Below are 12,030 nucleotides of genomic sequence, written 5' to 3'. Positions count from 1 at the left end.
CATGATTAGCCTATTCCCTGTATTGAAAAAGTCTTAAATGTTATCTGAGAATTATTTTAGTTTAGGATTATAGTTGTTTTTAGCTTATATACTGAAAATTGACAAGCACCTAGAAAAAGAAATCCACAATTAGTGCAAAACCAGGAGACAATATTTTAAGTAATTCCTTCCAAGTACAACTAGAGCTAAGGTTACTAAATGCCAAATTTTATGTAAATATATAATTTCCTATCTTGCTTTTTGAAAGACAGCAAATACAAAAATAGCTTAACATTAGGTTTAATGAGGTTTACAGCACATGTATTATTAGTCTTATTTTATTTTTTTTTTTTTTTTTTTTTTTTTTTTTTTTTTTTTTTTTTTTATTAGTCTTATTTTAACTGCAAAAATATTTTAGCCACATTTAGAAAAAATAAACTTAATGAGAATATAACCCTATATTTCTAAAGGCCAAATGCAAGAACACTGATTCTTCTCCTTGTAAGCAGAATACATGCTGTAAAGCTTATGAAATAGTCACTTCATAGGAATGAATACATTTTTAAAACACTGGTTAATCTGTGGGGAATTCCACATTTGCCTATTTAACAAAAATGCATCCACCTTGTAAGGCTTTGGTATAGGTGATTCACAGCACTTCCATCATTTCTCTTTCTTCTTTGCCTCACTCTTCTCTAGGTCCTTTGTCTGCTCACCCGTCTCCCTTTTCATGTTTACATTTGCTCTTCCTTCTTGATTACTCCCCTTAGAATTATCAACTATTTTATAGTCTTCCAGGAGTGTCTGTCCTGTTTCTTTTGCAGTTTTCTTCACCATTGCTTTGATACCAATGTTATCAATATTATAGGCAGTTACACCAACATTGATGGCAGAATCTACTGCATCATGTGTAGCTTCTCCTGCAGTATGCCCGTATCTTTAAAAGATTGAAAAAAAGTATAATGAAATTATAAATATAAATTGAGATCTTCTGATTTAGTATTAAGTAAGTCCCATGATTAGTATGTTATTCCTGAAAGCAAAATCAAGGGTTATGTTTCAATTTAATTAATAATCTAAAACAGAGTAAAGAATAAAATCAAACTGTGCCAAGGCTGTATTTCTCTTTTAGCAGAAACTGCGTGAAAATACACTCGGGCTAGCTGAGATTAATGTAATAACAACTGTTTGTATTGAAGAATAAAATGCAAATATAATAAAGATCAGTCACTGTTTCCCTTTTCTAACCCACCCTTTCTGGAAATAGAAAATTTTCAATGAAGCAACTATAGAACACAAAGAATCTAGAGTCACTATAAATGGTTTCAAGTTCTACCTTAACTAGAATTTGGTTAGGCCTTTTATTTATTTTTTAAAGAGGGAGTAGGGGTGGGGTGTAAGGGGCAGGAGAGGAAGAGAAAGAATCTTAAGCAGGCTCCATGCCCAGCACAGAGTCTGACAGAGGGCTCAATCTCAAGAGACTGAGATCATGACCTGAACCAAAATAAAGAGTCAGATGCTTAACTAAGCCACCCAAGCGCCCCTGGTTAGGTCTTTTAAAGTATCAGAATCCAAGCTTAGCTTTAAGCAAAGATTCTACAACACTTTCTTCCTCACTCCACTGCAGATTCACTGGCATTCTTGCTGTTCTTTGAACCCATGAAACACACATGCGCCATCTTATTGGAAGTAATTCCTTCCAATAAGTAAGACCTTTTCACTGGCTGGTATCTGCCTAAACTATTCTCACCCAGGAATTCACATGTCTCACTGCCTCACCTTCTTCAAGTCAGTTAATTATTGTCTTCTCACTATCTCACCTATTTTCAACTGCTTTACCCCACATGGTCCATCCGTCAATCTCCTGATAAACTGATAAGCTGTTCTTTTATATTCAATAATTTATCACCTGCTACATAGTATAGAACTTAACTTCCTTTTTTTTTTTGCTTATCTTGCTAGAATATAAACCCTATTTAGAAAACAAACTCTGCCATGTTCATTAATAAATCCTATGTGCTAAGAACACTGCCTGACATTCATTATTTCTTGAATGCTTAAAATGATTAATTCCTCTGCTATCTACCAACAGTTTCTTGAGCATCAAATGTATAGCAAAGTGCTTGGGAAATTATACAAGCACTATACAGAAGTGGTTATTATAGACAATTATCAATATCTGTGTTTAGTACCATTTCCATGAGAAAATACAAGTTGAAAGCCTATACAAAAACACTAAAAATTATCCCATTTTTTTCTCTTACCGTTTTTAAAGTACCAGATTTTTCCTTGCTCAGCAAGCATAAACTTAAAAAAAAGGCACATTTTATAATTTTCTCTAGGACACACTGAAGATTCCTATGTGCTTTGTGACTTATACCTGGACATTTTATACTAACATTGGACCCTTTGAATTCACAAGTCCTCTATTACCATTAGGCTAACCTGGAACAGTGGTTTGTGATCCTATTAGCTTGTTCATACTTGGGTGTTTTTTTTTTTTTTTTTCAATCTCTGTGCTAGAGTGTATCTCACTGTTATTTATTTTAGAGAGAGGGTACAGAGGGAGAGTGTGAGGGAGAAGCGGATTACCTGCTGAGCATGAAGCCTGATGCAGGGTTCAATCCCAGGACCCTGAGATCATCATCTGAGCCAAAGGCAGACACTTAACTGACTGAACCACCCAGGTGCTTCATATACCACTTTTATTTGTTTGTTTGTTTATTTATTTATTTATTTAAAAAAGATTTTATTTATTTATTCATGAGAGACATAGAAAAAGAGAGACAGAGACACGGGCAAAGGGAGAAGCAGGCTCCATGCAGGGAGCCTGATGTGGGACTCGATCTCGAGTCTCCAGGGCCACTCCCTGGGCTGAAGGTGGCACTAAACCGCTGAGCCACCTGGGCTGCCCATATACCACTTTTTAAAAAAGATTTACTTATTTGAGAGAGACAGAGAGCACCTGCGATTGAGGGAAGGGGCAGGTGGAGAGGGAAAGAGAATCCTGAAGCTGACTCCTCACTGAGAGCAGAGCCAGACACAGGGCTCAATTCCAGTAACCCAAGATCATGAACTGAAATCAAGAGTCAGATGCTTAACTGAATGAGCTACCCAGGCACCCCCATATCACTCTTGATTGGGGCTTTCTCACCAGACACTCTTGATTGGGGCTTTCTCACCAGACACTGAAGCTTCCTTAACTATTGTTTGCCAGTTCCTGTTGCTTTGCAATTTGCTGATTTTGCAAGAAGACATGGAACCTTCTGTCAATCATGCCCCCATAAATGCTATTATCAAGTGGCAATGGCTAAGGTTAAATGATAAGAAAGGGGTGGTAGCAGTTTCAGCACTAGAAGAATGACCATGATGTCCTGTTGAGGTTTCTCTTAGGGCTCCTCTTTTCCAGACTATGTGAGCTAAAATGAAGTGACATGGTTAACTTAAGAATTTGGCCATATCAGTGTTTTTGAATAAAGGAAATCCTCCAGATTCAAGAACTTCCACTTCCCCTATTCTACTGATGCAGTTTGATACCTACAACTGCACTCATGATATTTTTATATGTAACACAATTCCAAAGGCTACATTTTTAGCAGTAATGTACTAAAAAGGCATCTGTGTTGATACACTGATGTTTTGCTTGTTTTTCCATGCTATCTCCATTTCAGCAGCAATTCCTGTTAATTTAGGGAACAGTACCAAACTCGGAGTCAAAAAACTACATACTAATACCAATTGTGCCCAAAACTAACCATAAGAAGATTGGTGAAGTATCAACCTCTTCACATCTCATCAATTTCTTCTTTTTTATCTCATAAAATGAGATGTACAGATTAAAGCACTTTGAAAATTCCTCTATACAAAATGTGTAATTAAAGACCAAATAAAATGGCTTTTAAGTGGTTGTGTTTATTTGCTTTAATGTATCCTAATCTATCACCTCTGCTTCCTAATATGCCTCAGAACCAGTATTCCTGGCAGGCATCTATTCTTCTCTTCCTTGATAAGTAACTGCTCAGTTCTTTTCTTCATTCAAACTATACACTGTTGATTCAGACTATACTGCTAAAAACTAGAAAGTCTATTTCTGGTAAAAAAAGACAGTATTTTTTTAAAGATATTATTTATTCATGAGAGACAGAGAGAGGCAGATATACAGGCAGAGGGAGGAGCAGGCACTGTGGGGAGTGTGACGTGGGACTTGATCCCAGGATCACACCCTGAACAGAAGGCAAAGCTCAACCACTGAGTCACCCAGGTGTCCTGACAATGTTTATTTTTTATTTACTCCTTGAAAAGTTTAATTACAGCTTATTAGATTTTATATGCCAAGTAACACTACCAATTGAAGAGCAATAAAAATGAATATAAAGTATACTCTAAATAAGTCAATGAGACTTCATATACAGTTTGAATGAGACTCTTCAGAAATTTCTCCAGGGGAAAAAAAATTCTCCAGCACATTCAGTAATGTCTACAAAGACAGCATATTGGCAGTGATTCTAGATTTCACTAATTATAACAAAATTTCAGTCATAACAAATTTCAAAAAAAATCTTCCTAAAATTCAATTTACATGCAACTTTCAAAACTATTCTTGGAAATATTAATCTTAAATATTCAAAATAGAAATAGCACCTTCTTAGTCTATCCATCCAAGACAGGTGGGTTGTAGCCAATTTATGAAGGACCTTATAGGTGAAGTTGAGGAATTTAAACTTTATCTTGAAATCCATGGCAATGGCACAACCAAATTTATGTTTCTAGACAGCTCTAACTCGGTTGCATTGTGAATTGTAAGTAAGAGGGAGACAGAGGAACCAGATAGGAAACAAGCTATAAGATAGCTGAGAAATGATGCAGGTCTATTCTACAGTAGTGGTAACAAGCCTGGAGAGAAAAGAATAAATATAAAAAACAAGACTCAGCAAATGAATAGCTGAAGGGTTATGTAGTTGGGATTTATGAAGCATAAAGATTAAGACAAAAACTGGAAACACAAATATGATCGGTTGTAACTACAGACACCAGTATAGACAATATCCACAAAGAATAGAAAAGGATTGAGCATAGAGTAAAGCCTTAGAACCAATATTTAATGAATGGATATGGAAGACAACAACTCTAAGAAGTAGTCTGATAAGACAAAATTGAACAGTGAGCTAAATGACAATACTGTTGTGTAAATATAAAGTTCTTAATTTTAAAGTAAATATAAAGTTCTTAATTTTAGGTACAAATATCAACTGTCCAAAAATAAGATGAAAGCCCAGATTTTAAATAAACTTTCATAAAAAAATAAATAAATAAATAAAATAAATAAATAAACTTTCATTAAAAAAAAGTTTCATGAGTCGATAAAACAACAGCTACTAAAAAGATATCTTTGTCTTGTATTCCCTCTTTGCCAAATGCTAAATATTACCAAACAAGGGATGCAGTCCCACTGTGTTCTACCTGGAAACAACACAAAATACTACATTCAATTCTGGGTTCCACTTTTCAAAGAATACTGATAAATGAAGGGAACTGGAAACCATAGTACATATAGAATTGTGAAAGGAGCTGGGAATATTTAGAAGACAATAAAAAGTAAGTAAAGGACATGATAATGTTTAAATACTTGCATAGTTACAGTACAGAAAAGAGAAGGCTGATCTTATATAACTCTTGAATAGATGCTATATAAAACTGGTTTTGAGTAATATGACATCTGCCAAAGAATTAGCTTTAATGAATTTGAATTTGCCCTGTCACCCAGTGCAAATTTAAGGGGAATTTTAATTAAAATTCATTAAATAAACCAATACAATACCTTTAAAAAAGTAAATTCCTTATAGAAAAACTATTTTACTAAGCTTATTATTCAGAAATGTGTTCTAAGATAACATTTTAGTGAGGGGAAAACAAAAATAGATGTTACTTACTGAAGTTTTATTTTTTTTCCTCTCAGCAATTTATTTATGTATTTTTTAAAGGTTTTTTTTTTTTTTTTTTTTTTTAAGTAATCTCTATACCCAATGTGGGGCTCAAACATAAGACAACAAGATCAAGAGTCACAACGTCATCTGACTGAGCTAGTCAGGTACCCTATCCTCTAAGAAATTTGAAATGGAAAAAAAGGAGTGTAAAGGTGAAATTTAGAAGCTATGGAGAAGAGTAATAAATTATTTAGTAGATACTACACTGCAATTAATATAGTGGGTTGAAGTTACTTAATGCTTTTCATTGTTCCTGTAGGTCTTCATGTTCCTAATTTAAAATAAGAACATTAATGTAATTGACAAAAATAGTCTTAATGAGTAATGCCTACACAATTTACTAAAAATTTAAGAGTAAAATTGATTATACAGATCCTTAGTAAAACATTCATAAGCAATGAACATAATCCTATATAATAAAACCATGGATATAATTAAAAACATGAAAGGTATAAACAATATACTTCTGTAACACAATCTGCTTTTAAATATGCCTAAATGAAAAGATAACTTTTGTACTGGCTTGTACCATGAGAGATCAGGTAAAGAAGTACATATAATACATTTGTTTTTCACCTAGGCATAATGCACATAATTATGGCAGATTCAAAATGCTTGAGGGAATAACTTATTATAGGAAATAAGAATACAAATTTTACCATACTACCAGCAGTTGGAGTAGAGGAGAAAAACAAAAAAGCTTACTCTATCAAATACTTTTCCAAAGTATAAACAAATTTAAATAAATGTAAATTCATAAATATAAAAATATAAATGTATTACTTATATTCATAAATGGAAATTTATGTAAATAAATGAGAACTAAATTAAATCAAATAACTTGCTCTTCCATTTCTTCAGTGATAAAAATCATTAAATTATTACTGCTTTAATATTTGCAGTTTCTTCTCTTAAAAGAGAATTTCTACTTCTGGGCCAGATTATTCTTAAGAGAGGAAACAGTATTACAAAAACTCTTTACATCCTCACTACCCCTTCCATCATTCTAATTAAATTTCTGCTAAGACCAAAGTTAACTTTATATACAAGCCTACCTAACCAAATTCTCACCTGTTTTTTCATTCCACGAATCTTTGAAGGAAAGGATAAAAAGAAAAGCAATACGTACCATAACAAATAAATAAGCTCAGAACCACTGTTAAAAGTCCTTTTCTTCCTATTAGGTTCTCCTCACTAAGGACCAAAAATACAAAATCTATACCAAAACCTTGCTGGTTATGTGAATCCCAAATCTTTAATTAAGCTCTTTAATTGTATTTAAGCTTTTTTTTTTTTCATTAAATTAGCAAATGGGTAAACCTACTGACTTTTAACATGACTGACTATCTCTAACAAATGATACTGATAATCTAAAAATAATTCACTACTGGCATAAAAGGCATGTCTGACTTTCTTGGGTTCTTGCAACAAAAGAAGAAACTTTTTTTTTTTTTATTATGACTGATCCACCAAAGTAAACTCAGAGCCACAACAGAAGATGTGTTAAAGATCAAGGCTACAAGTACCAAGAGGGAAGTTGGAAGCCTTGGGTTTTATATTTCCACCAAAAGAACTTCAGATCTATTCTGTATTTTCTTTGCCAAATCTTTTGGTCAAATTGACACTTCAAGATGCTATGTTGCTTTGATTCAAAGGTATGCATGCCCCAGATGGAGACCAAATCAACTCAGTTTGGAAATTAAGTTAGTTTTTCCTAAGCCACAGGTAATTTACTATGAGGGAAGAGAATGTAAATGCATGATAGATAGTGGTGGAAAATAACTCTAGATACTAAACCTGCACAGATGTCCCATCAAGGGCAGAGTTGGTTCTTTCACACTGCATGATACAAAGAGACTTGGCTTATATCCTAGTTCTACCACTTAGTAGGGGTATTATCTTTAATGAGGTATTTTAACAGCTCTATGCTTCAGCTTCCTCATTTGTAAAATGGAGATAACAGTGTTAAGGATGAGGGATGTCTGGGTGGCTCAGCTGGCTAAGCATCGGATTCTTGATTTCTGCTGGGGTCATGATCTCAGAGTTGTGAGATGGAGCCCCATGTTGGCCTCTGTGCTGGGCATGAAGCCTGCTTAAGATCCTCTTTCTCTCCCTCCCCCATTGCCCCTCCCCCTACCTTTCTTTCTCTCTCTCTCAAAAAAAAAAAAAAAAAAAAAAAAAGAAATAGTGTTAGGGGCGTGTGGGTGGCTCAGCTGGTTAAGTGCCAGCCTCTGGCTCAGGTCATGTTCCCATGGTCCTGGGATCAAGCCCCACATCAGACTCCCTGATCAGCTGGGAGCCTGCTTCTCCTTCTACCTCTCTCTCTGCGTGCTGATCCTCCTGCTTGTGTGCTCTATCAAATAAATAAATAAAATCTTTTAAAAATTGTGTTAAAGATTAAACATATATTGAAAAGCACTGGACACAATGTCTGGTACAGAAGTATGAACTCAACTGCTTTGAGTGGATAATTAATATAAATAACAGAGTTGAGAATACCATTAATATTACCTTTTTGCTTTCTGAATAAAAATTTTTTATTAGGCTTTAAACTAATTTAAAGCTAAGAAAGCAACTCGGGTCCTTCATACTAGATTTATTTTTAGACCTAGATTCCCCTAGGACTTATAAAGAATAAAGAGCTAAAATCAAATGATCCTGTTTTAAGTCTCACATTTAATAGTTATCAGATTGGCTTGGGCAGAACACTCATTTCTATATTTGTCCACTTCTTAATATATGAAATAGATAACATGCAGTCTGTCCATTCCAATAAGAATGAACAAGGGTAGAGTCAAGTAAGATGTGACAATATTTAACATTCTTTGTATACAGAAGGGGCTAATGTTAACAAGGTACAATAGTTTAATTTTAATTCAAGTTTTTCCCACCAAAACTACTAGTAAACATCACCCATCAAGAACATGCAGTTAGTAAGGTATTGAGTCACTATAGGCTTTTCTTTTTCATTAAACTTCTTTGCATTAATGATTAAGAAATATAACATTAGTATATAAGACAAAGTCATAGTAATTCTATTAATTTGCCTAAATACTATTAAGAAAAAGAGTGAAAAAAATTTTTATCATATACCCAATTATGACACAATCATTTTAACTATCTTGAATTCTTATAACTGCCCAAAGAGATTTAGTCATTAAAATGATAACTTACTTGTATCTGACAGTTTGTACAGTTTCTGCTGAAACATTATTAACAATACATTTGGCTGCACATTCCAATCCCTGCCAGACAGTTGAAAATCCTGCAAATATATTTAAAAGTAAGTAAGACTACAGCTAAATGAATGGAGTTTCCTAGTAAAATTTCTGGGCCTTTGTTACCTTGAACACTACTTGCTGCTACAACCATAGCACCATCCAAGGTAGACTTTCCATTTCTGTCTTTTTTAAGAGATTCTGGAACAAGTTTGCTTCCATGCTTCTTGACATGTGGAGCTAGTTCCTTTCCAACACAATTTGCTACAGTGCAAACTCCATCAACTAATGTAACCAGAAAAAAAAGGAAACACTTAGAAAAAAATGTATTCTTCCCTTGATTTTACCACTCTTACTTATAAAAATTCTTACATGAGCATCTTACATGAGCAAACTTATTTTATTGCATAACTTATCATTTCTATATAAGGATGAGAACCATGGCTGGCTAGTTTTTAAACAAAGGCTCTTATTTGGTTTAAAGATATGTTTGCAGAGCCTAGTGATTAAAACCTTGCTTCTAAAATATAATTTTCTTTTTGGCAAGGTCCACCTTTCATATTTTCCAGTTATGTCCATTTCTATGTTTTCTCCATTTCAACAAATATCTCACTGAAATAGTAATAAGGTATTTAAGTCTATATAAAAGTAAACAAACCAAAACCTGATTCAAAGAATACTGAATACCAAAAAGATAATCTTCCTCTAATGATAATTCACTAAGGAGTGATCGGACTACCTTAAAATACAAACTTTAGATTTACGATTCTCAAAGGACAATGAATTAGTAGCATATTGCTTGGGAAGGCTGACACCAGAATCACTGAATCAACGTAGTTCAAATAAAACATCCCTCCCACTTGACCCCAACTACTATGCAGTGAGCTGTTCTTAAAAGAATGTATCCTATTCAAGGATAGCAAATATATTCAGAGCCATTCCTTTTGAAAGACACAGCACTCCTCTCTCTGATACACCAAAATAACCCTTTAACCAATGTTTCTCAAAATAATATGCAAACAACAATCACCTAGGCAGGGATCTTGTTTCTGAATCAGTTAATGTGTGCCAAGTACGTGAAATGTTTCTAAGGCTCTCAGATAGGTTGATGTTGCTACAAACCCTATTATGAGTAGCAAAGTGAAACTGTTTTGTCCTAATCCTTTACTTTTAAGGTTAAACCATCTAAATGAACATTCAGATTAACCTAGATTAAGAAGCCGTTTTTAATTTAACTGAAAAAAAGCAGTCCTCCAAAGTTACTTTACCCAGGAACTGACTGACTTTCGCTGCTCCTCCTGTAGCCTGCTTTGCTATATAAAGTCCCCTGGTCACAGCTGGACTAACTTCCACTGGTTTTTCTTCTGGTTGAATCCGTTCACGGAGTTTAGAAGCGCCTTTCTGGATTGCTTTGCCAGTAAATTCAGCACCTTTGACCAAACCCCAGCTCACCCAGGAAGCACCTTTTTATAGGAAAATTTTAAAGTGTACAATATTAGAGCTGATTATACCTGTAAACCCTTTAATAAACCAACAGGAAAACAAAAACAAGGAATTCACTGTTCATATCTCAAACATGCCATAAACTTTCAACTTTACAATTCTAATTTTCTAACTGGATTATATATCTAAGTAAATTCATCTTTAAGAACTTAGGTCACAGATCACTCAACACAGTTCTGAATTACTCTATGCTTCTACTACAACTTATAGGTATCTATCTACATGCTACTTACCACAATGTTACTAGTAAGGACTAATTTTGGGTTTTGATGCCAGTAACATGGTATCTAGCTTGAGGACCCAGGTATCCTTTTTCTTTTTGCTTTAGTCCAGGAACCACTTTTCCTCTATGAAGTGTTAAAGGGTTTAGACACAAATAATGCAAATTGGAAACCAGTAAACCTAAATCTCAAACACCAAGGCAGAACTCTTGCTTGCTTGCTTTGGATGAAAGGCATAAGGCAGGGGGTCCTGGTCCTCCCTCAATCCTAAACCCAAACTCCACAATCTCAGCACCTTTTAGCTTGTAACATGGACGTGAATGACAGACATAAGAATACTCAAAGAACGCATGAGAAGAAAAAATATAAGAAGAAAACTGGGAAGCCTAGATTAGCCATTTTTCTTGATGGTAGTTTCCAGCCCTTCAATGCTTCTCTTACAGCATGCATGAAAAATGAGATTGTGACAGAGAAAGCAGGATAGCATAGACTTCTCTAGTGAAAAGGTCCTGTGCACATGTGGGAAAAGGAGAAGTCAGAAGGAGATGGGAAAAGCAAGAAAAAATATAGAAGAATAGTTTCCTCTAAGAGGAACTGTTACCCTGCCTTGGAGAGCTTACAATATTAAATATTTCTTTTTTGGCTAAACCCTGAAACAACAAGCTTTTAAAGCCATACATATAAAATACCTAAGTATATTCTTCCAAGGTCTGTAGCATGGTTTTTACATAATTACTCTGGCCTATGAGTGAGCAGGCATTCAGCAATCATGTGAAAATCCTATTTATTTAAAAATGCTAACAATGAAAAATAAAGTGCCAAGTGATAACTGATTAGGAGAACTGTTGTTTTTCTTCCTATTTTAGTCAACATGTCTACCTCTAGCTCAAACACTAGCCTCCCTGGAGGAGGACCACGTCTCAAACCCAGACAAATACCATCCAGTCAGGAGTTCCCATAACAAAAAGGGATTGAAGACCTCTATTAAAAAAATACATATGGGTTTTTAGAGTTAACTTACAGGTTGAAAGATTTAGGAAGTAAAAAATCAGCTGAATTTGAAGAAGACTGAGAAATCATAAACGACAATGAAACAAAGGAAAGCTCAAGTAGACTATATACTCC

General features: G+C 34.4%; 1 protein-coding gene across 4 annotated transcripts in view; it reads right to left on the bottom strand.

Annotated features, from left to right (window-relative positions):
• SPART (spartin) overlaps positions 1 to 12,030 on the bottom strand; it is a 47,337-nt gene that overhangs the window by 17,340 nt on the left and 17,967 nt on the right. For 3 of the 4 annotated variants that reach the window (XM_038573268.1, XM_038573266.1, XM_038573267.1), the window contains 4 exons: positions 10,450 to 10,644; positions 9,308 to 9,466; positions 9,138 to 9,228; positions 623 to 916 (listed from right to left, as the gene is read on the bottom strand). In XM_038573268.1, coding sequence (XP_038429196.1) covers positions 643 to 916; positions 9,138 to 9,228; positions 9,308 to 9,466; positions 10,450 to 10,644 — 719 coding nt within the window. In that variant the 3' untranslated portion in view covers positions 623 to 642. Of the gene's footprint in view, positions 1 to 603; positions 917 to 9,137; positions 9,229 to 9,307; positions 9,467 to 10,449; positions 10,645 to 12,030 lie in introns of those variants that run through there. The other variant, XR_005378326.1, reaches the window with a different exon arrangement.

The sequence above is a fragment of the Canis lupus genome, chromosome 25 (genome assembly GCF_011100685.1).
Source record: "Canis lupus familiaris isolate Mischka breed German Shepherd chromosome 25, alternate assembly UU_Cfam_GSD_1.0, whole genome shotgun sequence".
Lineage (NCBI taxonomy): Eukaryota > Metazoa > Chordata > Mammalia > Carnivora > Canidae > Canis > Canis lupus.
The sequence above is the reverse complement of the archived record's forward strand: the minus strand, read 5'-3'. Positions and strand labels throughout refer to the sequence as shown.